This window comes from Chrysemys picta, chromosome 7 (genome assembly GCF_011386835.1).
Source record: "Chrysemys picta bellii isolate R12L10 chromosome 7, ASM1138683v2, whole genome shotgun sequence".
NCBI lineage: Eukaryota > Metazoa > Chordata > Testudines > Emydidae > Chrysemys > Chrysemys picta.
Window position 1 is genome coordinate 1,090,570 of NC_088797.1, and position 25,038 is coordinate 1,115,607.

At 63.4% G+C, this 25,038-nt stretch overlaps 1 protein-coding gene and 1 long non-coding RNA gene across 6 annotated transcripts in view; both read left to right on the plus strand.

Moving 5' to 3' along the window:
• LOC101948213 (laminin subunit beta-2) overlaps positions 1-10,380 on the plus strand; it is a 41,484-nt gene extending 31,104 nt beyond the window's left edge. For all 5 annotated transcript variants that reach the window (XM_065552781.1, XM_065552782.1, XM_065552783.1 and 2 more), the window contains exons 26-35: positions 279-657; positions 1,064-1,248; positions 1,381-1,622; positions 5,380-5,583; positions 5,852-5,996; positions 6,240-6,447; positions 7,155-7,296; positions 8,300-8,476; positions 8,825-8,981; positions 9,210-10,380. In XM_065552781.1, the coding sequence (XP_065408853.1) occupies positions 279-657; positions 1,064-1,248; positions 1,381-1,622; positions 5,380-5,583; positions 5,852-5,996; positions 6,240-6,447; positions 7,155-7,296; positions 8,300-8,476; positions 8,825-8,981; positions 9,210-9,343 (1,973 nt within the window). In that variant the 3' untranslated portion in view covers positions 9,344-10,380. The remainder of the gene's footprint in view (positions 1-278; positions 658-1,063; positions 1,249-1,380; positions 1,623-5,379; positions 5,584-5,851; positions 5,997-6,239; positions 6,448-7,154; positions 7,297-8,299; positions 8,477-8,824; positions 8,982-9,209) is intronic.
• LOC135972825 (uncharacterized) overlaps positions 1-15,622 on the plus strand; it is a 49,200-nt gene extending 33,578 nt beyond the window's left edge. Inside the window, exon 2 of the long non-coding RNA XR_010589374.1 lies at positions 15,225-15,622. This is a non-coding gene — a long non-coding RNA (uncharacterized LOC135972825). The remainder of the gene's footprint in view (positions 1-15,224) is intronic.
• The last annotated feature ends 9,416 nt before the right edge of the window (positions 15,623-25,038 follow it).

Sequence of the window (25,038 nt, forward strand, 5' to 3'; positions counted from 1 at the left end):
TACGCTGGGCAGGCTGCTTTGCTCGGCCCTTGCTGAGCCCCCTGCCCCCCAGAGAAAGGCGTGGGGCTTTGGGCGTTTGTGGAGCCTCGCTGCATTGTAGGAGCTAAGTGGGGGGCACGGCTGGCGAGCAGGCCCCTGCCATGGGAGCGGCTGGGGAGGGGTCAGCAGTCAAAGCACACAGAGCGAGGCCCGGCAGCTGGCGTGCCAGGCTGTGTGCAGACTCAGGCAGGCGTCCCGGCGGGCGGCTGGGCTGTGACATGCCCCCTTTGCTCCGGCAGCCTGTGACTGCGACCCGGCCGGGGCGGAGAGCCTGCAGTGTGAGCGTCTCAGCGGGCGCTGTGCCTGCCGTCCCGGCTTCACAGGGCAGCGCTGCGACCGCTGCCTCCGCGGCTTCCACGACAACTTCCCCCGCTGCGACCGCTGCCCGCCCTGCTTCGCCCAGTGGGACCTGGCCCTGGCCCGGCTGCATGGCCGGCTGCGCCAGCTGCAGGAACAGGCGCGGGCGCTGCAGGAGGGAGGCCCCGGTCCCGAGCTCAGTGACAGCCGCCTGGAGGACCTGGAGAGCAAGCTGAGGCGCACGGAGCGGCTGGTCGGGGACGGCAGCAGCCAGGGTGCCCCCCTCCTGCGCCAGCTGAGCCGCCGGCTGGACGACACCAGGCAAGGGGGCGGCAGTGGTGGGGAGGGGCTCGGCGACAGGACCCTTCCCCCTGAGCACCCGGCAGGACTGGCCCGGGCCCCCCTCCAGCCTGCTGGGCTGGGGGCAGATGCCCATGTTGCTGCCCCAGCTGGCCTGGCCGGCCCCTCGCGAGCAGGCCCAGCAGAGGCCAAGGAGATGGAGACCCCGTGTGGGTGCAGGGCTGAGCCCCACTGCCAAGGCTGGCACGAGGGTGCCGGCTCAGACTCCTGCACCTGTGCCTGGAACTGCCAGCAGCTGCGCCGGCCAACCCTCGGGACGTCCACCTCCTGCGCCCATGCGCCCGCCGCTGTGCTGGGGAGAAGGGCCTGGTGGCTGGGACGGGGGGGTCAGGTCCCGCCCTGTGCCCACTCTGAGCTGTGCCCCTAGGGAGGACATGGACGAGGTCTGGAAGCAGCTGCAGGCCGCGGAGGGGCGCCTGGACGGGATGGCTGGGGCGGACGCGGAGCAGAGGGGCCGCCTGGCCAACCTGAGCAGGGAGCTGCAGGAGCTGAACCGCACCCTGTCCCGCCAGCAGGAGCAGCTGGCAAACTGGAAAGAGGCCAACTTTTGGGGTAAGGGAGACAGAGTCCCCACGGGAGCCCTGCCCTGCCCTGCCCCCAGGTGGGGCAGCCACGTCTCCCTGGCCACACAGGGGCAGAGCTCTCCACGGCCCGGCCTGATGCCCTGCTCCTGTGCCCTGGCAGAGTCCTACCGGAGCATCCAGTCCTCCTCAGAGAACTCGAGGCAGGCGGCGCAGCGGGCCAGTGCCTCGGTGCAGGGGCCAGCCAGCCCAGTGGGCCAGGCCCAGCGCACACAGCAGGCCGTGGAGGGGCTGCTGCGCGACACCGGCGACGCCTTCCGCCGGACCCTGGCAGCGCAGAGGAGGTCACTGCGGGAGGCCCAGAAACGGGCGGCTGCGCTCAGCGTCTCCAGGCTCAACGAGAGGGTGAGCAGGGTGGGACGGGGCTGGGAGAGCCCAGGACGGAGCAGGGCTCTGGCTGTGGGTTGGGCTGGGGCCCTGGGGAAGAGAGCCCAGATGGGGCAGGACCAGAGCCCAGGAGGGGCGGGGCCGGGAGTAGGATCACCAGATGTCCCAATATTTAACTCCCTGTCCTGCGTCCCGACCGATGGACGATCGGGATGCCATTTGTCCCCATATTGAAAGGTTGCCAGGCGTCCGGTTGGTGCAGGGCCAGCAGGCTCCCTACCCAGCTCTGTGCAGCTCCCCAGAAGTGGCGACATGTCCCTGCTGCTCCTAGGCGCAGGAACAGCCGGGGGGGTCCACACGCTGCTCCCGAGTGCCGGCTCCGCAGTGCCCATTGCCTGGGAACCGTGGCCAATGGGAGCTGCGGGGGCGGCGCCTGTGGGCGAGGCAGTGTGCAGAGCCTCCTGGCCGCGCCTCCGCCTAGGAGCCAGAGGGAGATGTCACCACTTCCAGGGAGCTGCCTGAGTTAAGCGCCGCCCGGGCCTGCACCCCGCACCCTAACCCTGAGCCCCCTCCCACATCCAAACTCCCTCCTGGAGTCAGCACCCTGAACCCCCTCCCGGGCCCCAACCTCCTGCCCCAGCCCAGAGACTCCCCCTTGCAGCAGGGGCCGGAGCCAGGGCAGTGCACCTCCGACCCGCAGCTTCCTACGGCTTTGTGCTCCCCGCCCCCATGAGTCACGATATTTTATTCTTACGATCTGGTCACCCTAGCTGGGGGAGGGGATGGGGGGCTGCTGGGAGGAGTGGGCTGACCCGGCTGGGCTAACTGGGAGGAGAGACCAGATGGGGGCAGGGCAGGAGCCCAGGTATGGGTAGGGCTCTGGATGGGGGTCGGGCTGGGCCCCTGGGGAGGAGAGGTGGGGTGGGGGCGGGGGCCTGCTGGGAGGAGTGGGCTGACCTGGCTGGGCTAACTGGGAGGGGAGGCGGAGCAAACCAGGACACAAGGGCTCCTTTGACACGTTTAGAAGCGAGCCGGGAAAGCCCCACGGGTAGCAGGAGCTGAAATTGGACAGCCCGTGGCCAAGGCATGATGCTTAGAACGGGCAGCTCTAGGCTCCCCGCTCAGGGCCCGTGGGGCCTTGGCCCCGCTGCCCAGCTAGGTGCAAAGCCGTGGCGTTCGCCGCAGAGATCTCTCTCCAGCAGCCTGGACAGCTTTTCCTCTCCTGGGCTGGCAGTGCAGCTCCGCTCGCGCTGGCCTGTTCTTTGCCTCTCCTTGGCTTGGCTGCTCCTGGGGCTGTCCCTTGCACCCAGTTCGACCCCAAGCAGGTTTCTTCACCTGGGCACTGGGCCCCTTTGACCTGTATTGCCTCACTAGACGGTCAGTCTCTGGTCACGTGCTTCAGGCTCTGTGGAGGCGGGGGGCGTCTCGCTGACCCTTTGCAGGATCTGGTTTAAGCTAAAACTGCCTTTGGCGTCGGTCCCGTTTTCACCGGGCGGATTGCCTTGACGCTCTCTCCCGCGCGTCCCTCCATTTCCCTCTCTGAGTGTCTGCTCCCAGACCCAGGTCTGACTTTCCTGCTTCTCCCGACCTCAGACCTTTCCTCCTTCTCACTTCCCAGTTCTTCTCTCATCTGATCCCTTCCCCAGCTCCACCCACTAGCTCAGCCTCTACATCCTTCTCCTTCCCCTACAACTCTTTCCAACTGCCCCTTCGGGTGGATCCCGAGCCCCCTCCTTGGCCGTCTCGCCCCAGGATAGCGTTCTGGGCTGCTGCATTGCAGGGGCTAGCGCCAGGGCAGGGTTACCACAAGGAGCCCCTCCAGGGAGAGAGCTGGGGCAGGGCTTGGGTGTCCCTCTGTCATGGATCCACAGGGTCGGTGCGAGGTCCCAGCTTTTAAACAGTCCCTGGGAGAAGCCCTTCTGTGGGCCAGTCCCACAATGGGCCCCACCCTTCTGCCAGGGTCGGCCACGTGGCTTGCCGGCCCCTTACACTGGCTATCAGGGTTCCCTCCCCACTCTGAACTCTGGGGTACAGATGTGGGGACCCGCATGAAAGACCCCCTAAGCTTATTTCTACCAGCTTAGGTTAAAAACGTCCCCAAGGCGCAAATCCTTCCTTGTCCTTGGATGAGTATTGCTGCCACCACCAAGTTAGTTAGACAAAGATTCAGGAAAAGGATCACTTGGAGTTCCTGTTTCCCCAAAATATCCTCCCAAGCCCCTTCACCCCCTTTCCTGGGAAGGCTTGAGAGTGACCAAGGTGAGCACAGACCAGACCCTTGGGGTTTTAGGACATTAAACCCAGTCAGGTTCTTAAAAAAACAGAACTTTATTATAAAGAAAAACAAATAAAAGAAGCACCTCTATAAAATCAGGATGGAAGGATGAATTCAAAACACAGAGGATTTCCCCTCTAGGCAAAATTTTAAAGTTACAAAACCAGGGATAAACCTCCCTCTTAGCACAGGGAAAATTCACAAGCTAAAACAAAGGACAATCCAATGCATTTCCTTGCTATTACTTACTATTTCTGTAATATTAGATGCTTAGTTCAGATATGGCTAAGGGAGATGTATTTTCCCTGCCCTGGTTCCTCGCTGACCGGAGAGAACACAAAGGAACCCAAATCAAAAACCTTCCCCCACAGATTTGAAAGTATCTTCTCCCCTTATTGGTCCTTTTGGTCAGGTGCCAACCAGGTTATTTGAGCTTCTTAACCCTTTAAAGGGTAAGGAGGGATTTTATGCTACCCTTAGCTGTATGTTTGACACTGGCGCTCTGGGCTCCAGCCCCTGCTCCGCCCTGCGAGCTCTGCCCAGCGAGTGCCCCTGAGACAGAGCCGGGCAGAGCCCTGCCCACTGCACAGGGACCGATGACCCTCGCCTAGCGCCTGCAGCGACTCCCCCAGTGCTGTCCCCTGGCGCAGCACAGGGAGTCCTTAGGGCAGCCCAGAGAAGTGAAGGTTGCAGCATCGGCCATCCTGCTTAGCCAGCGCCCAGCCCCTTGGTACAGGCTCTGTCTGTCTGCCCTCCTTTGGCAGAGCCCCGGGGAGAGCCCCGGCTCCTGCCAGCCCCCAGCTCTTCCCCCCCAGTGCTTGATCTCAGCTGGGGATTGTCCAGCCCCCCAGGGGAGGCAGGGAGCTCAGGTCCCTCTGGGGCGTTGCGTGCTCGGTGCCAGCATCCTGGCGAGAGGAGTTGCCAGGGTCTTCTCAGATGCCCCAGTGACATGGGGAGCAAGGCCCAGACAGCCACATTGCTTCCCCTACCCTGAGAGCAATCAGCCTTTCCCCACCCACTGGGGAGCCAGGCAGCACCACGGGGAAACTGAGGCACGGACAGGCCTCATAAAAACATGACCAAATATTCCCACGTTGTCCCAATCCACCTCCCCTAGAGGGGTGGCAGGATCGCTGGGAGAACTCTCCTATCTACCTAGTGCTGCCTCCACCGGGCTCAGTTCGGGTCGCTCCGGGAGGGCGATTTTTCAGACCCCTGAGCGATGTGGTAACACTGACTTCATTTCCTAGTGTAGAACAGGCTTTGGGCCACCTTGGGAGCAAACTGAACCCTCCTCCCCGCCCCCGGTAGCCATGTGGAGCACAGGGAGAAGCTGAGGCACACCCTGGAGTCATAGAAATCATTCCCCCTTTGTCACCGCCTCCCTCTCAGGTGTGGGGCCCTCAGCGAATGCAATGGCAAGCCCAGGGTTCTGCCCTCCTCCCCTGGGGCCAGCTGGCTCTCCGGCTGACCCCCTGCCATGCGCTCTCTGCCCTGCAGATCTGTGGGGCGCAGGGAGATCAGGGCTGCGAACAAGCCCCCTGTGGAGGGGCCTCCTGCCAGGATGACTCCGGGCAACGGCGCTGTGGGGGCCCAGGCTGCAGGGGGGCGCTCCCCGTCTCCACGCAGGCCCTGCGCTCCGCCCAGGATGTCTCACGCCAATTGGAAAGCACGGCCGGGCAGCTGGGCACCATCGCCCTTAAGGTACGGCGTGGGCAGGGGCGGGGACGGTCTCGGGCATCAGGCCTGTGATTTAAGCTGCAGGGGTCCCGTTGAGGGTGTCTCTCACAGGGTCTGCTAGCCTCGCACGCCCGCGGGCACCGCCCTCGCCCCACGCAGCCCTGTGCGCACACAAATGTGCCAGTCACAGGCCTGTGCTACCAGCTGGGCACCCCCTTGCTTGTTCCCCCCACACTGGGTGTGGCACACAGCTGGCACCAGCCTGGCGCAATCAGCTGTGAGGCCCTTCCAGGTGCAGGAGATGCAGGAGCTGGCCCGGGGCGCCAGGAGACGAGCCCAGGAGACGCTGGATGGGTCCCAGGCAGCCAGAGGCCACATGGAGGAGGCCACAGCCAGGCTGCGAGAATTCATCCAGAAAATCAAGGGCTTCCTGGCAGGTAGGAGCCGGAGCGGAGCTGGGTGGGGCCGGGGTTCCCAGGAGCTCCGGTGCCCTCTGCGGCCTGGCGTGGTGGGCATCCCAGGGCACCGCTACGCCAGGCCCAGCCACGGGCAGGCATGGGGTGAACCGGGGCCCAAGTTGGCGGCTGCTCCAGTCCTGCGGGTGCCCAGCCATGCCCTGGCCTGCCCCCGCTGGCATGCCTGGGGCTGCCGCCCCCGCTGAGGGCCGTCCCTGTCTGCAGAGGAGGGAGCCGACCCGGAGAGCATCGAGCTGGTGGCCCGGCAGGTGCTGAACATCTCCCTGCCCAGCAGCCCCAGCAGAATCCGGCACCTGCTGCAGGAAATCCAGGACAGTATCCAGCAGCTGGACGGGGTGGACGCAGTCCTGAACAGCACGGCCCACGGCCTGGCTGCCGCCAGGGAGCTGCTCACACGGGCAGGGCAGGCCAGGTGAGTTACTGGGGCCGGGAGCAGGCATGGGGCACTTGCTGAGCGCCTGGGGGGAATTTCTGGCTACTCTGGTCCCAGCCTTTCCCTGCAGGGGGCGCTGTGGGGTGGGGCAGGGCGCTGGCTGTGGGGGGCTCCCAGCAGGGGGCGCTGTGGGGGCAGGGCAGGGCACTGGCTGGGGGGGGAGCTCCCAACAGGGGGCGCTGTGGGGGCAAGGCAGGGCGCTGGCTCTGGGGGGGGCTCCCAGCAGGGGGCACTGTGGGGGCGGGGCAGGGCACTGGCTCTGGGGGGGCTCCCAGCAGGGGGTGCTGTGGGGGCGAGGCAGGGGGCGGTTCTGGGGAGCTCCTGGCAGGGGGTGCAGTGGGAGCGGGGCAGAGGGTGGCTGTGGGGCGAGCTCCCAGCAGGGGACACTGTGGGGATGGGGATGGGGGCTGGCTGTGGGGGCAGGGCAGGACGCTGGCTCTGGGGGGGCTCCCAGCAGGGGGCGCTGTGGGGGTGAGGCAGGGGGCAGCTCTGGGGGAGCTCCCAGAGGGGGCACTGTGGGGGCGAGGCAGGGGGCGGTTCTGGGGAGCTCCCGGCAGGGGGTGCTGTGGGAGTGGGGCAGGGGGTGGCTGTGGGGGGAGCTCCCGCTGTGGGGTCAGGGCGGAGCAGCTGCCTGGGGGCAGTGGTGGGGAGGGGCTCTGAGGCTGACGCTGTCCTGTGCCCCCCAGGGAGCGAGCGGTGGGCGTGAGGGGGGTGATCGCGGCCACGCAGGAGGTGCTGGCAGGAGTGAAGGTCCAGGTGTCCATGGCGGGGCAGGCACTGAGGAGCACCAAGGAGGCGGTCCGGGGCGTGGAGAGCAGCGTGAAGGAGGTGAGGGGCTCTGCCATCCTGGGGACCCTCGTGGCCCCCCCAAGCCAGGCTGTGTCCTGCCCCGCAGTTATCCGCACACATTCAGGCACCCACCCGTTCCCAGTGCGTGGGGCTCCGGGTGCACACGGCTGCTGCCGGGGGGCAGGACCTTTTCCCAGGGAAAGAGCCTCACCCAGTGTTACCCTCCGGTTACTCCCACTCCCCACGCCCAGCGCCTTTCCCTGCGGCCAGCCAGGGTCAGGGCCATCTGGGGGGCTCCGGTCTCTGCCGGTGTCATGGGCAGAGAGCTGAGCTCGGGCAGCTCTCCCCTGGGGCTGGGGCCTGGATGGGTTCCCAAGAACTCCCTTGGGAGCCCAGTTTATGGAGTGCCCTTAGTTCTGGTTGGCTCTGCCGTAGCCAGTCGTTACCCTAACATCTTACTAGCCAATCCTAGCCCAGCGCGACAACGTTCCCAACCAATCCCGGCACAGCCCGAGAGGAGCCAGCGAACGCCAGGGCACGGGGCGCTGACAGCGCACGGGGGAACAAGGGTTTCCCACCCACACCCGCTGAGCGGACAGACGCTGTTCGTGGCCAGCTGAAGCTGTGGCTGTCTCTGGTGATGGTGGGGGCAGTAGGACGGGGTCTCCGTCCCGCCAGCCCGACAGGACGTTGTTCAATGTCAATCGATGGACGGTGCGGCCGTGACTTCCTGCTGCACGGCTGCTCTTTTCATCTGGCTGCAGACAACGGCCTGATCCCCACGCCCTGAACCCCACTTACCTCCGCTGGCTGGAGCCCTCCCCTCCCGTCCCCAGCGGCTCTCCCCGGGGCCGGGCCAGGCTGGGGACTCGCTGGGGCTGTGTGGACTCTCAGCCTGGAGGCGGGGGTCAGGGGGGCTTCCACGGGCTGGACCAGGCCACAGCCCCATGGGCAGCCTGTAGCGGCCGCGCTGCAGGGACGGGTGGGACCTGGGCACCCCCGTCCCGCTGGCTCCGGCCCCATCCCCCTGTGTCCCACGCAGGCCGAACGCAGGCTCCGGGGGCTGCAGGAGAAGGAGGCGCGGGTGCTGAGACCCCTGCAGGCGCTGGCGAAGCAGGTGGCTGACCTGCAGGACAAGTCCAGGGCCAACCGGGGGCTGGCCAAGGAGGCCAAGGAGAACGCTGAGCGAGCCGTGTCGGCCACGGGGGCGCTGGGCCAGGTGAGAGCCCCCGGCCCCGCCATGCAGAGCCTGGAAATGCTGCTTCCAGCATGTGACCCCTCCCCTGGGCCCCTGGATGCCAGCCCCTGCTCTCCCCCCCCCTCCACCACACAGCACCCTTCCCCCAGGCCACACCCTCCCCCGCCTGCCTGCTGGTGCCCCTCCCCCACACGGCACCCTCTCCACCACCTGCTAGCCCACGCCCTTCCCCCACCCTATGCCCAGCATCTACTCGCCCCCCTCCCCCTCACTGCAGCACTGGGCAATGGGGGAAGTGCACACTGGGCAATGGGGGCAGGACCCCCCCAAGCCTGGCACCGGGTGTCAGCCTGTGCCCCTCTGCCCTAGGCGCTGGCAGCGGTGAGGCAGCGGTACGCGGCACTGGAGAGCCAGGTGGGTGGGCTGGCCGGGGCCTCGGGCGAGGCCCTGCTCCGGGCGACGCGGCTCCTGCAGGACGCCCAGCAGCTCCTGGACAAGGCCAGCGGCAGCCAGAGGAGGCTGGAAGGTACCCGGGGCGCGCGGCTGGGCGGCAGGAGCAGTGCCTGGCCCCACTCGCCAGGGTCCCTGCGGGCCCCATTCAGACGGGTGCTCTGGGAGGGGTATGGGCACGTGCCGCGTGGGGCTGCGGGCCAGGCTGGCTGTGGCGTGCGGAGGGCCCGGCATGGGGGGGCAGGGTCCCCGTAGGTGCTGCGTCCGTGGCGGGGGGCTCACCGCTGTCTCCGCCTGTCTGCAGAGCTGGAGCGGCGCTTCGAGGCCGGCGAGGAGGTGCTGGAGGCCAAGGCCACGCAGCTGCAGGCGCTGGAGAGACGGGTCTCTGGGCTGCTGGAGGAGATCCGGGAGAAGGCCAATGCCTACGCCACCTGCTAGTGCCAGGATGCCGCCTGCCGGGCCGGACAGCCAGGCTGGACCCCCGCGGTGGCCCCCTCCCCCACACCAGTCTGAACCCCCCCGGTGCCTCCCCCAGTCCGGACTGCCAGTCTGGACCCCCGCGCCTTCCTCTGCGGTGCCCCCGCTGGGCTGCAGTGTCCTGCTCCCCCCTTCCCCCGCCGGGCTGCCTTGTCCCCCCAGGGCTGGGGGCTGACCATGCCTGCTGGGCTGGGCCTGTGACCTCGGGCACTGGCCACCCTTGGACGGGCTCAGTGGGCCGCTGGCAGCAGCTGGGGGCTCCCCTGGGGGAGCGGTGCCTGCCCCCTTCCCCCTGCAATGCAGACCAGACAAATGGCCGAGGGGTTTGGGTCCCATTCGTCCCCCTTCTCTGCCTGAATCGAAATAGGGAGCAGGGCCCCCAGCACAGAGACACCCCCCCCAGCAGGGCCCCCCCAAGGACACCCCCCCTCCACAGGGACCCGGGGCAGAGAGACATCCCTAACAGGGCCCCCCAAGGACACCCCCCCTCCACAGGGCCCCCCCTGGGGACACAGGTTCATGGTGTGATGAGGCCCCTGCCCCCGCATCCCAGACAGTCATGGGATTATTTCCTGCCCCTCCTACACACCCCAGCAGATGGGGCTGGCAATGCCTCACAGGGAGGGCAGAGCCAAGTGCCCGTGCTGCCGTGGGGCTCAGCGCTGGCATGCAGGCCCCTCCACTGGCAGGGATGGCCCAGCCACCCCACAGCCCCATACCCTTTGCCCCCCATAGGGGGAGCCAGGAGTTCTGCTGGCAGCCTGCTCTGTGCCCTGCCGGTGCCCACCCTGGCCATGGGCTGTGCCAGTTGCCAGCCAGCCAGGGTGCTCTGGGCTCCTGGGCGGGCAGTGCCGTGGGGCCCAGCAGTGAGCTAGGGAGTGAGTGGGCAGCCAGGTGCGGGCCCTACCTGGCAGGGGCCCCCTCATGCGGCTCCAGGCTCTGCCCCAGCCAGCGTCTGTAGCAACCCTGGACTCTGCAAATAAAGGCCTGAGCCCGTGCCCCCGGCTGCTCCGTGTCACGTGCCTGCGCCGGGCTCTGCCCCAGCACCCAAAGGGAGCCGCGGCCCGATGCTCACTCTGCCCCGGAGGCCCCGGGCGATGCTGGAGCTGCTCCCTACGCAGCCGGGCAGGGCTCTGGGGGAGTCTCCTCTCTCGGAGCAGACTGTCCCCAGGGCAAGAAACTTCCTGGGTCTGACCTCGGAGCATTCAACACCCCTTCCACACCGTGCGCTTCCCGTAGTGAGTCCGCCCGGGCGGGGTCCTGGGGCAGCCAGAGGTCCTGCCCCCCAACTCCACAGTCAGCTGTGACTCTCGGCCAGCCAGGAAAACAGAAGGTTTATTAGCCCACAGGATCACAGCGTAGGGCAGAGCTTGTTAGCACAGAAATCAGTGACTTTCAGCCAAGTCCATCTTGGGAATCCTGGGCCAGGCGGCCTGGCCTCCCCCGCTGCCAGTGCCCCCACGCAGACTGCCAGCCTCCGCTACCCCCTGTGACAATGCGGTTCTGGCGGAACCCAACTGAGAGTGCCAGCTCAGGACAAATTACTCAAATAGGGCAGGTTTCAGAGTAGCAGCCGTGTTAGTCTGTATCCGCAAAAAGAAGAACAGGAGGACTTGTGGCACCTTAGAGACTAACAAATTTATTAGAGCATAAGCTTTCGTGGACTACAGCCCACTTCTTCGGATGCATATAGAATGGAACATATATTGAGGAGATATATATACACACATACAGAGAGCATAAACAGGTGGGAGTTGTCTTACCACCTCTGAGAGGCCAATTAATTAAGAGAAAAAAAACTTTTGAAGTGATAATCAAGCTAGCCCAGCACAGACAGACAGTTAGATAACAAGTGTGAGAATACCCACAAGGGGAGACAGATTCAATGTTTGTAATGGCCCAACCATTCCCAGTCCTTATTCAAACCGGAGTTGATTGTGTCTAGTTTGCATATCAATTCTAGCTCAGCAGTTTCTCGTTGGAGTCTGTTTTTGAAGTTTTTCTGTTGTAATATAGCCACCCGCAGGTCTGTCACTGAATGACCAGACAGGTTCAAATAGGGCAGTTACAGCCCAAGGCTGGGGTTTTTTCCACCTCTAAGGCAAACCAAACCAGCCAGACTAAGAGGACTTCAGTCTCACCCCACTGGCTAACTGCAAGTCTCACAAGCAATCTCCTTAGATACTCCAGTTTCCCAGTATTACCACCAGTACCACTCGTTATGGGGACAAATGGTTATGAAAACCAATACCCCAGTAAAAGAAAAAGGTTCTCCTGATCCTAAAGGACCAAGCCCGATGTGACGAACTGGGACTGTTCTTGCTGGGGTGTGTGAATGCTGACAGGGGAGTGTGACTAGGATGGTCTGCATCGGGGGATGGGAGCCGGCCCAAGGGAACATACCTGAGCTTGTAACATGAGAACCCAGGAGGGGGTTGGAGGTCAGATGACTCCGGGGCCCGGGAAACTGAACAAAGGCTGTGGGAGGGGTCGCTGAAGGCAGAGTGCTGGGAGCAGGCTGGAAGGAGGCTGGAGAGATGGCTGGGAGGCAGAGATGGCTCTGACCCCCCAAGGGGGTGGGCTGGCATGCCCTGGGACCCCAAGCTGGACCTAACTGAGGGGGGCCCTGTTGTCTGTGCCTGCAAGACCTGTCTTGGACTGTATTCCTGTCATCCAAATAAACCTTCTGCTTTACTGGCTGGCTGAGAGTCATGGTGAATCGCAGGAAGCCGGGGGTGCAGGGCCCTGAGTTCCCCAATACTCCGTGACAACTGGTGGCAGCGGTGGGATCTACTGCACCCCGTGGACGGCGCTTCCTGCAGTAAGTGACTGGGGAGCAGTAAAACGAAGGGGGATGGACGGGAACCAGGCCTGCTGAAGAGTGGGAGAGAGACGGTTATTACCCCTGGGAGTGTGTGACCAGCGAGAAGGACTTTTGCAGTAACAGGGTCCCCCGGGGGGATCGCAGCGAGTGGTCCCAGGGGCGGAGGAGTCTGCAGCTCGACCCTGGCAGAGAGGTGGTGACCTCGAGAAGGGCTGGCACACTAGGGGTCCCCCTGGGAACTGTGGGGAGCTGTGAGCACACAGGCCGGTGAGTGGCCAGCAGGAAGATGTATGCCAAGCGGCTTAAGAGCGACCTGGTGGAGCTGTGCAAGCAGAGGCAGCTGCGCATTGGGAGGCTCACCAAAGAACAGCTCATTGCCCAGCTGGAGGCGGAAGATCGTGCGAATGAACTGATCCCTGTGTCTCAGGGAAGCAGCCTGGCAAATGCAGCGCAGGCACCAGTGTCTGTCCCAGCTGGGAGTGGTCAGCCGGCTGCTGAGGGCTTCCCGAGACCCCTCCTTCCTATACCTAGGGGAAGGGTGGGGAGGAGCCCAGCAAATACCGAAGGCGCCGTGACCCCCCCGGCCAGCAGGGGGTCCCCCCGGCGAAGCTCGCCGGCCAGCAGAGGATCCTCCCGGCGACGTTCGGCATCCGGGGAGCGGAATTGGCTGGAATGGGAGAAAGAGCTAAAACTGAGAGAGCTGGAGGATCGTGAACGACAGAGACAGCATGAACGGGAGGAGAATGAGAGACAGAGACAGCATGAAGAGCGACAGCGTCAGCATGACCTGGAACTGGCGAGATTGAAGGGCAGCGAACCCCCGGCTGCGGTGAGTGAGGGGGGACCCAGGACTGCACGGAGCTTTGATAAGTGCATCATGGCCCCATACAAGGAGGGGGAGGACATGGATGACTTCCTGGAGGCCTTTGAGACGGCCTGCGAGCTGCACCGGGTGGATCCCGCGGACAGACTCCGGGTCCTTACCCCCTTACTGGACCCCAAATCCGTGGCATTGTACCGCCAACTGGGAGAGGCAGAGAAAGGGGACTACGAACTATTCAAAAGGGCCCTGCTACGAGAGTTTGGGCTGACTCCTGAGATGTACCGGGAAAGGTTCCGGGGTCAAGATAAAACCCCTGAGATCTCATATTTGCAACTAGCCGTCCGCATGGAAAGATACGCCAGCAAGTGGGCTGGTGGGGCCCAGACGAAGGAGGACCTGATTAAACTGCTGGTACTGGAGCAACTGTATGAGCGGTGCCCATCCGACCTGAGGCTGTGGTTGGTGGACAGAAAGCCAGAGAACCCGCGACACGCCGGGCAGCTGGCTGATGAGTTTGTAAAGAGCCGGTCAGGGGGTGGCAGGGAGGAGCCCCAAAGGAACAGGCCCGCCGCGATGCAGAGAGAGAGTCACCCTGGGACCTCCCAAAGAGGGAATATGGGGAATCCCCCCCCACGGGGAATGCCCAGCGTCAGGGACAACCGACCGGCTCGAGGGGACCCACAGGACATGAGCTGCTATTACTGCGGCCGAAGAGGCCACGTTCGGGCCCAGTGCCCCAAGCTCAAGGACAGACTGAGCAGACCGAACCCGCATAGGGTTAACTTGGTAGAGGCCCAGACGGACGAGGGGCAGGCTTCTCACGCAAGAGGGGCTGGCAGCTTATCAACTGCTCAAGAGAGAGAAGGGCCCCAGGCCAGCTCCTCTAGGGGGCTGGATGCCCCAGACTCAGGGTTTTTGGTTTATACGGTGGGCGCGGGGCTGTCCCTCCGGAGAGAGTACCTTGTTCCCCTGGAGGTGGATGGGAGGAAGGTCAATGGATACTGGGATACGGGCGCAGAGGTGACGCTGGCCCGGCCCGAGGTGGTGGCCCCAGATCAGGTGGTGCCCAACTCCTACCTGACCCTGACGGGGGTGGGCGGAACACCAGTCAAAGTGCCCGTGGCAAGGGTACACCTGAAGTGGGGGGCCAAGGAGGGCCCCAAGGATGTGGGGGTACACCCGTATCTGCCCACTGAGGTATTGATGGGGGGGGACCTGGAGAACTGGCCAAGCAACCCCCAAAAGGCACTGGTTGTGACCCGCAGTCAGAGCCGGCGAGGGGCCCTGCGCCCTGGCCTTGGGGGGGGTGCCTTGCCTGAGGCGCAGGACCCTAACCTGGTGGGGAGGGAACGCCCAGGGACGCGGCTCAGGGAGGCTGCAGCTTCGGACCCAGCGGGCGAGAAAGAGCAGGTGGCCATCCCTGTCCCAGCTGCTGAGTTCCAGGCCGAGTTACAGAGAGACCCCTCCTTGCGGAAGATAAGGGACCTGGCCGACCTCAATGCGGTACAGACCATGGAACGAGGTGGCCGGAAAAGGTTCCTGTGGGAGAAGGGGTTCCTGTACCGAGAATGGGCTCCCCCAGGGAAAATGGAGTCAGGGGGGATCAGGAGGCAGCTGGTGGTACCCCAGAAGTATCGCCGCCAGCTGCTGTGCCGGGCCCATGACATTCCCCTCTCAGGGCACCAGGGAACCTGGCGTACCCAGCAGAGGCTGCTACGGAGCTTTTACTGGCCTGGGGTCTTTGTTACTGTCCGACAGTACTGCGGATCCTGTGACCCCTGTCAGAGGGGGAGGAAGGCCTGGGACAAGGGGAAAACAGCTTTAGGACCCTTGCCCAGCATAAAGGATCCTTTCCAGAGGGTGGCCAAGGTTAAAAGGGCGGCTCTAAACCAAGAGAGCCCAAAGCACAGACCTCCAGACTGGAGCGCTGGGAGAAGACCACAGCCCAGTTGGAACCCCAGAGGTATGGGGGTGGGAAAAGGGCACAGGCCGCATAAACCTTCCCACATGCGAACTGCGAGTGCCATCAAGCACCCCCGACCTAAGGGGGGGCGTGGAACGGAAGGGGCCTGGTGTAATTCTCACCAAGGAACTGGAGGGATGCGGGGGCATCCATGGGAACGGGGGTAGGTTCGAACTTCCCCGGGTCACTGGCTAAAGTGACCCTGCTCAGTTCGGTCTCGAAGGGGGGAGAGATGTGACGAACTGGGACTGTTCTTGCTGGGGTGTGTGAATGCTGACAGGGGAGTGTGACTAGGATGGTCTGCATCGGGGGATGGGAGCCGGCCCAAGGGAACATACCTGAGCTTGTAACATGAGAACCCAGGAGGGGGTTGGAGGTCAGATGACTCCGGGGCCCGGGAAACTGAACAAAGGCTGTGGGAGGGGTCGCTGAAGGCAGAGTGCTGGGAGCAGGCTGGAAGGAGGCTGGAGAGATGGCTGGGAGGCAGAGATGGCTCTGACCCCCCAAGGGGGTGGGCTGGCATGCCCTGGGACCCCAAGCTGGACCTAACTGAGGGGGGCCCTGTTGTCTGTGCCTGCAAGACCTGTCTTGGACTGTATTCCTGTCATCCAAATAAACCTTCTGCTTTACTGGCTGGCTGAGAGTCATGGTGAATCGCAGGAAGCCGGGGGTGCAGGGCCCTGAGTTCCCCAATACTCCGTGACACCCCAGACCCAGGTCAATATACAAATCAGATCTTACCCACAAATCACGCTGTTGCCAATCCTTTAGAATCTAAAATCTAAAGGTTTATTCATAAAAGGAAAAAGATAGAGATGAGAGTTAGAATTGGTTAAATGGAATCAATTACATACAGTAATGGCAAAGTTCTTGGTTCAGGCTTGCAGCAGCGATGGAATAAACTGCAGGTTCAAATCAAGTCTCTGGAATACATCCCCCGCTGGGATGGGTCCTCAGTCCTTTGTTCAAAGCTTCAGCTTGTAGCAAAGTTCCTCCAGAGGTAAGAAGCAGGATTGAAGACCAGATGGAGATCAGGCATCAGCCTTATATAGTCTTTTCCAGGTGTAAGAACACCTCTTTGTTCTTACTGTGGAAAATTACAGCAACATGGAGTCTGGAGTCACATGGGCCAGTCCCTGCATACTTTGCTGAGGTACAAGGCGTATCCGCCTTCTCTCAATGGATCCATTGTATAGCTGATGGTCCTTTAATGGGCCATCAAGCAGGCTAGGCAGAGCTAATCTCAGCTTGTCTGGGATGTCACCCAGAAGCATAGCATAAGTTTGCCATACAGACAGTATAGAGCCAATATTCCTAACTTCGACTACAAAACTGATACACACATATAGACAGCATAATCATAACCAGTAAACCATAACCTTGTCTTAGACACCCCATTTGACCCCCTTTATACAAGATTTGGGTGCCACTACAGGACCTTGGTTGCAACAATGATCTATATGGTCCCAGTTTATGTCAATAACGTCACACCCCCTTCATGCCCCTCCTCCTTCTCTGTGTCTCCTTCCCGGGCCAAAGGTGTCACCTGGTCCCATCCCCCTCCTGGGTCTCAGGTTACACAGGTGCAGGCAGTTGGGCAGCCTCACCTGCCCTGAGGGCCTCAGCAAAACTCACACCCCCAATTCCCACCCCCGCAGTATGGTGCACCACACAGGGAAACTGAGGCACACACTGTATTGGTATAGGACAGTAAGACTCACATGCAACATAACCAGACGAATAAAACCCCACTTCGTCCCATCTCTCCCCCTTCTGAGACCGAACTGAACGGGGTCCCATTAGCCAGTGGCCTGGGGAAGTTCCGGCCCCCCTATCTGGCACGAAGCATCGGCTATAACGTTGGCACTCCCCTTAATGTGGACCACCTGCATTTCATAATCCTGAAGCTGGAGACTCCACCTCAGGAGCTTGGCATGGGCCCCTTTCAGCTGGTGCAGCCACGTCAGGGCGAGTGGTCGGTGTGCACGGTGAGGCGCCGCCCAAAGCGATACCGCTGCCACCCCATGGCCAGGCATTCCTTCTCGACGGCTGCATAGTGCTGCTCCCGGGGCAGCAGCTTCCTGGGGTGTCTCTCCCCCTTTCCGTCAACCTGCATTAGCATCGCCCCCAGCCCCGTGTCTGTCGGGGAACACCATAAGGGGCTTGTCAAGTCTGAGTTTACCAGCACCAGGCCCTTGACCAGAGCTTCCTTCAGCGCCCAGAGAGTCTCCTGGCACTGCTCGGTCCAGACCACCTTGTCCGGCTTTCTCTTCTTGCATAGCTCGGTGATGGGGGCGGCTATGGCGCTAAAGTGGGGCACAAACCTCCGGTAGTGCCCCGCCATCCCAATGAAAGCCTGGACCTGCTTTTTAGCCTGGGGAGCGGCCAGTCTCTGATCACCTCCACCAGGGCCCGCTCTGGCTTTAGGCAGCTTCTCCCCACTTTGTAGCCCGGGTAGAACACCTCTGACATCCCCGCCTTGCACTTCCCAACTGCTTTTATAGTCAGACCTGCGTCCCGGAGCCGGCCCAGCACTTGTCTAACCTGGGACACACGATTCTCCCAGGTCTGGCTAAAAACACAGATGTCATCAATATACGCCAGGGCAAAACTCTCCATCCCCCTCAGTAGCTGATCCACCAGGTGCTGGAAGGTGGCAGGTGCCCCCTTTAGGCCGAAAGGCAGGACCAGGAACTCGTATAACCCCAGAGGGGTGATACAAGCCGATTTCAGTCGGACATCCGGATCCAAAGGTACTTGCCAGTAGCCCTTGGTGAGATCCATAGTCGTGAGATAACGAGCCCCTGCAGCTTGTCCAGGAGCTCGTCAGGCCTAGGCATGGGGTAGGCATTGAACTTGGTGATGGCATTAAGCCTCCAGTAATCCACACAAAACCGGATTGACCCATCCTTCTTGGGGACCAACACCACAGGAGAGGCCCAAGGGCTGGAGGATGTCTGGATCACCCCCAAAGCCAGCATGTCACTGACCTCTCCTTCCAGGTTCTGGGCTGTTTTCCAGTGACCCGGAACAGGGAGCATCTTATAGGGGGGTGGGCTCCTGTCTCCACCTGGGGGACAGCCAGGTTAGGGAGCCCAGGCTGGTTGGAGAACAGCTGCTGGTAGGAACCCAGCACCCCTCGGATCTCTGCCTGCTGGGCAGGGGTTAGTGGGTCTGAGAGGGGAATTGATTCCAGCGAAGGGCCGGCCCCATCTCAGGGAACAGATCCACCAGGGGGTCATCTCCCTGCTCCTCCCACTGGCCACACACGGCCAGTACCAAATTTTCCCTGTTCCAGTACGGCTTCATGTTGACATGGTTCACCCGGTGGCTGTGAGCCCGGTTAGACAGCTCCACCACATCGTTCACCTCATTCAGCTGCTTGATGACCTTAAATGGCCCATCCCAGGCAGCCTGTAGTTTGTTCTTTCTCACGGGAATGAGACCCATCACCTGGTCCCCGGTGGCATAGGAGCGGGCACACACTGAGCGGTCGTACCAGACCTTCTGCTTCCCTTGGGCCCTGGCTAGATTCTCCTTGGCCAAGTTCGTGAGCTCAGCAAACTTTTCCCGCAAGGTCAGTGCATACTCCACCACTGATTCTCCATCGGGGGAGGCCTTCCCCTCCCATTCGTCCCTCACCAAGTCCAGGGGTCCCCTCACTCTCCTCCCGTACAGCAACTCGAAAGGAGAGACCCTGTTTGATTCCTGGGGCACTTCCCTGTACGTGAACAGCCGGTGAGGTAAGTACTGGTCCCAGTCCTGCAGGTGCTGGTTCTGAAAGGTTTTCAGCAGCATCTTTAGGGTCCCCTTGAACCTCTCCACCAGCCCGTTGGACTGAGGGTGGTAGGCTGAGGCCCAGGTGTGCCGGACCCCACACTTCTCCCACAAGCACCAGAGCAGAGTTGACGTGAAATTGGAGCCCTGGTCTGTAAGGACATCCTTGGGGAACCCCACTCTGCTGAAAACGGTCAGCAGCGCGTCTGCCACAGTGTCTGCCTCGATAGAGGACAAGGCCACCGCCTCGGGGTAGCGAGTAGTGAAATCTACCACCATCAGGATGTATTTCTCCCCTGCTGCGGGGCCCCACTATGTCCACGGCCACCTTCTGGAAAGGCTCCTCTATGATGGGCAGGGGCTTCAAAGCTGCTTTCCCCTTGTCCTGGGCCTTCCCCACCCTCTGGCAGGGGTCGCAGGACCTGCAGTATTGCTGGACAGCATCCGCGACCCCGGACCAGTAAAAGTTCCGTAGCAGCCTCTGTCTGGTGCGCTGGATTCTCTGGTGTCCCGAGAGAGGGACATTGTGGGCCAGGTACAGTAGCCTGGGATGATACTTCTGGGGGACCACCAGCTGCCTCCTGATCCCCCACGGTTCCACTTCCCCTTGGGGAGCCCATTCCCGGTAGAGGAACTCCTTCTCCCGCAGGACTCTCTCCCAGCAGCCTTCCCCCAGGGGAGTCATCACGCTGTGGCCAGCAAGTTCCCTCAGCTTCTCTAGGGAGGGATCCTTCCGCAGCTCGGTCTGGGGAAGGGGTGTGGACCTGCTCCCTCTCAGTGGCTGGGCCCAAGGCCGCAGCCCCACCAAGTCCTGTCCCCAGTGGCTCCTTTCCCGCTGGGGTAGAGACCTGCACCCCTGGCAGGGCACCGCCCCCAGTGTCAGGGCAGAGCCCTTCACTGGCTCTGGCTATGGGTGATGACTAGGGCGCTCTGGAGGCTGCCCGGCCAATCTGCCAGGTCATCCCCCCAACAGCACCTTGGCAACTGATGATCCACCCCCACGTCTTGGGCCCTTCCTTCACCCCCCATTTCAGATGTATCCTCGCCACGGGTACCTTAAATGGGGGTCTGCACATGCCCGTCAGGGTCAGGTAGGTGTTGGGCACCACCCGGTCTGGGGCCACCACCTCGGGCTGGGCCAGCGTCACCTCCGTGCCCGTATCCCAGGACCCTGTGACCTGCTTCTTATCCACCTCCAGGGGAACGAGGCACTCAGTCCTCAGTGGCTGCCCCACGCCCACCCGGTAGACTGAGACCTTTGAATCCCAAGCATCCCACCGCCCCAGGAGCTGGCCTGGGAGACTCCTCCCTCTTGGGCCATTGCTAAACTGCCAGCCCCTCCTTCGGCTGGGCCCCTGCCCAGGTAACCCTGTGAGGGGTCGGTTTGCTCATCCAGTCCCTGAGCTTTTGGCACCGGGCCCATCTGCGGCCCCCTGCCCACAGTAATTACACCTCAGGTCCCGTTGGTCCCCTGGGGCCGGTCGGTCGGCTCCGGTACTGGCTGTGCCTCTCGGGAGGGATTTATCCGAGACTCCCTTCAGGGGAGCCCCTGGGTGACCCCCTTTTGCACTGACGTGGGCCTGTCCCCCTGGGACTCCATATCCCGACCTGCTGGCTACAAACTCGTCAGCCAGACGCCCCGCCCGGCGCAGGTCCTTCGGCCTCTTGTCCACCAGCCACGTCCTCAGCTCAGGGGGGCAGAGTTCATATAGTCGCTCCAGCCCCACCAGTTCAATCACATCCTCCTTGGTCTGGGCCCCGGCCCCATTCACTCACCCCATCAGCATGGCCAGTTCCAGATAGGTCATCCCCTGGGTCTTCTGCACACCCCGGAACCGTTTCCTGTACACCTCGGGGGTCAGCTCAAACCTGCGCAGCAGGGCCAGTGTGAACAGTTCATAGTCCCCTGCTTCCATCCCATCCATCTGGATGAACATCCCTGTGGTCTTGGGACCCAGTAAGGGGGTGAGATGCCGAAGCCTGTCTGCAGGGTCAACCTGGTGCACATTGCAGCCTTCTCAAAGGCAGTGAGGAAGGCGCCTATATCATCCCCTTCCTTAAACAGAGGCAGCACTTTGATATCGGTGGTCCCTGTGGGCTTAGCCCCCCTGGGCCCATCCCTACTCACCACGGAAGGGGTCTCTCTGCTTCTCAGCTCCGCCGTCGCCAGTTCATGCTGCCTCTGACTCTCCCGGTCCTGCCGTTCCTTCTCACTGTCCTCCAGCGCCCTCAGTTTCAGCTCCATTTCCAACTCCAACCGTCTCAGCTCCACCGATGGGGAACTCGGTCGGGAAGATGCGGGGAGGGAGAGCTCAGTGGTTTGAGCATTGGCCTGCTAAACCCAGGGTTGTGAGTTCAATCCTTGAGGGGGCCACTTAGGGATCTGGGACAAAATCAGTACTTGGTCCTGCTAGTGAAGGCAGGGGGCTGGACTCAAGGACCTTTCAAGGTCTCTTCCAGTTCTAGGAGATCTCCATTCATAAAAGATCCCCTGCTGGTCGGATAGGTGGGTCCTGGGGCTGCCTGGCTGCTCTCAGCCCCTCGTGGCCCCAGCTGGGTGAGGAACGGTCTCCTTAGAGCGATCCTCCTCTTCCAACTCGACAATCAGCTGTGCCTTAGTGAGCTTTCCAATGCGCAGCCCTCTCTGCACAGCTCTACGGCGTCCTTCTTAAGGAGATGGTTACAGGCCGTCTCCACGCTGTCCCCACGTGGTCATGGACTCACAGCCTGTGCTCTCCGCCCCCCACGGTCCCTGGGAGGAACCGCTTCAGGGTGACAGCCCTTCGCAGGGGTCCACTCTCTCTCAGGGTCAAGCCGTAGGCTCCTCCGCCTCCTGGAACCGCACCTCTAGGAGCCTTCAGCCCGCCTGCTAATCCCCCTTCGTTCTACTGCTCCCCAGCCACTTACTGCAGGATGCTCTGGCCACGGGGTGCAATTTTATCCCACCTCTGCCACCAATTTTCACTGAGTCCCCGGGCGATGCTGGAGCTGCTCTCTACGCAGCTGGGCAGGACGCTGGGGAAGTCTCTCTCGGAGCAGACTGTCCCCAGGGCAAGAAGCTCACACGGCTTCACCTTCCTGGGTCTGAGCTCTGAGCACCCAGCCTCCCCTGCCCCACCGTGCGCTTCCCACAGTGAGTCCATCCAGGCAGGGTCCTGGGGCAGCCAGAGGTCCTGCCCCCCAACTCCGCAGTCAGCCGTGACTCTCAGCCAGTGTAAAACAGAAGGTTTATTAGCCCACCGGATCACAGTGTAGGGCAGAGCTTGTTAGCACAGAAATCAGTGACTTTCAGCCAAGTCCATCTTGGGAATCCTGAGCCAGGCGGCCTGGCCTCCCCCCCTGCCAGTCCCCCCACGCAGACTGCCAGCCTCCAGCCACCCCACCTCCGACACCCCCTGTTGCCCCTCCCCCTTCTCTTTGTCTCGCTTCAGGGCCAAAGGTCTCACCTGGTCACATCCCCCCTCCTGGGTCTCAGGTTACACAGGTGCAAACAGTTGGGCAGCCTCACCTGCCCTAAGGGCCTCAGCAAAAATCGTACACCCAGTTCCCACCCCCGCAGTATGGTGCAGCACACAGGGAAACTGAGGCACACACCGTATTGGTATAGGACAGTAAGACTCACATGCAACATAACCAGAGGAATAAAACCCCACTTCGTCACAGGCCAATGCGGACACTGGTGTGTCCCCTTCACCCGCGGGCCCCGTCCCAAACCCAGCCAGCCTGCCCTGGCACGAGCCAGATCTGGGGCCCATGCACCCAGGAGAGGGTGAGAACGCAGCAGGGGCTTGGGACAGCACTTTGTGGGGAGCCGAGGCCTGGGCAAGCGGGACTGGGCCGGGCAGCAGGTCCGGGGAACGGTTCCTTGTCCCGGTCCGTCAGCGCCCCCAGGGAGCAGTGGCCAGCAGGGGGTGCAAGGAGCTCAGGGCAGACGCAGTCAGGGAGCGGATCTGTCCCCGGGCCGGCTCCCCCAGCCAGAGGTTTGTACCCCGAGGGGCTGGCCGAGAGCTAGCAGCCCTTGTGAGCTGGACACGGGGCTCCGCCCTGGACTAGGTGGGGGTCGGGCTCAATGACTGAACGGTCCCTTTGGGGTGGAACCGGCTCTTGGAACACCCTGCCCCCACCCTGTCCAGGGGCAGCCCGAGCCCCCCCTTTGCCCCAGCACATTTCCTCCCCAGGCCGCTCCGAGCCCCTCCAGCCTGGGGGGAGTCCGAGTCGCCCAAGGGAGGCAGGTGCCGTGGGGCAGCCTGGCTGGTGGCAGGGCCAGAGGCTGGCCCAGGACTGGGGCAATCACTGCTTGGGGAGTGCCAGGGCAGCCCCGGGCCCACGCAGGAGCAGGGTCCAAAGCCCAGGAGCTTGTCCATTCCTGAGGGGGAACCAGGGAGCTCTGGGCTGGGCCATCTGCTTCCAGCGCGAGGGCTTGGCCCTGCTTGGGCCGGCGTGAGCGGGGTGGGCAGGGCCGGGCCTGGCATGGGGGTCAGGCTGCCTTGCCCAAGGACTGAGCTGCCCAAGCTGTGCCCACCAAGGGCAGCCTGCAGAGTCCCCACATCCCTGCAGGCAGCGTGAGCTGCATCGCTGCGGGGTGCCACCATGCTCCCCCCTTCCAGGGAGGGGTCACAGGCCGGCCAGGGCCCCGAATCGGTGCTGAGCAGGGCCCGTGCATGGAGCAGCTCCGAGCAGGGATATTTACTGGGGCCCAGACCCAGCGGCCATTGCCCAAGCGCGGCCGGTGCCACACGGCCTGCCTGGGCCTGCTGCCAGTCTGAGCCAATAGCCCAGGGCAGCCCCCTCCAGCACCACGGGGGTTAACACTGACCCCCAAGGACAACAGCGGCCGGCACGGCTGGGATCCACTTCGCTGCTGCTCTTTGTAATGAGAATATCCAACCCCCGCCCCCGCCCCACATATGCTGCAGCCAGCCAGGGCAGCACCAGCCCCCTGGCACGGGGCGGGGGACAGTGTGAAGCCGGCGGGGGCCACGGTGTAGCTAGGGGCCCAGAGGTGAGGCTGAACCGAGCGATCAGTGCCACATTAGTTCACCAAACCCCCTCGTTCGGCACTGAGGCGACTGCCTCTGGGGTGGGGCTGGTTCTACAGGGACCCTTTGCCCACTGCGGGGCTGCAGCTGGCTCTGTGGCAGGGCACTGGGGCTGGTTCTACAGGGACCCCTGGCTGGGCGCAGAGACAGGCTCACTGGGGAGGGGGGCCTGAGGAAGCAGCTTCCCAAACCCAGCAGCTGGGCTGTAGCGGGTGGGGTGGGGGCGGGATTTGGCCCAGCTACCCTTGACTGAAATCCGGCCTTGGCTGCCAGCGTCTGTCCTGCAGCCCCCACCCCCCGCCGGACGTGCATTCCAGCCCGGCCCTGCCAGCGCGGGGGAAAAGCCGGAGCCGCCTGGACAGGAGCTGAGGCCCAGGACCTGCGCCCACCAGTTCCCCACGTCTGTGCCCAGCAGCTCCCCTGGGCCCGCGCCCACCAACTCCCCACGTCTGTGCCCGGCAGCTCCCCTGGGCCCGCGCCCACTGGCTCCCACGTCTGTGCCCGCCGGCTCCCCTGGGCCGCGCCCACCGGCTCCCATGTCTGTGCCTGGCAGTTCCCCTGGGCCGCGCCCACTGGCTCCCCACGTCTGTGTCCGGCAGCTCCCCTGGGCCGCGCCCACCGGCTCCCACGTCTGTGCCCGCCGGCTCCCCTGGGCCGCGCCCACCGGCTCCCCGCATCTGCGCCCGGCAGTTCCCCTGGGCCGCGCCCACTGGCTCCCCACGTCTGTGCTCGGCAGCTCCCCTGGGCCGCGCCCACCGGCTCCCACGTCTGTGCCCGCCGGCTCCCCTGGGCCGCGCCCACCGGCTCCCCTGGGCCGCGCCCGGCAGTTCCCCTGGGCCGCGCCCACTGGCTCCCCACGTCTGTGCCCGGCAGCTCCCCTGGGCCGCGCCCACCGGCTCCCACGTCTGTGCCCGGCAGCTCCCCTGGGCCGCGCCCACTGGCTCCCCACGTCTGTGCCCGACAGCTCCCCTGGGCCTGCATCTGCCGGCTGCCCGCATCTGTGCCTGGCAGCTCCCTGGGGCCGTGCCCGCCGGCTACCCTGGGCATGCGCCCGTCGGCTCCCTGGGGCCGTGCCCGCCGGTTCCCCGCATCTGTGCCCGGCAGCTCCCCTGGGCCTGTGCCCGCCAGTTCCCCATGTCTGTGCCCGCCAGATCCCCTGGGCTGCGCCCGCCGGCTCCCCGCGTCTGTGCCCGGCAGCTCCCCTGGGCCTGCGCCCGCCGGCTCCCCGCG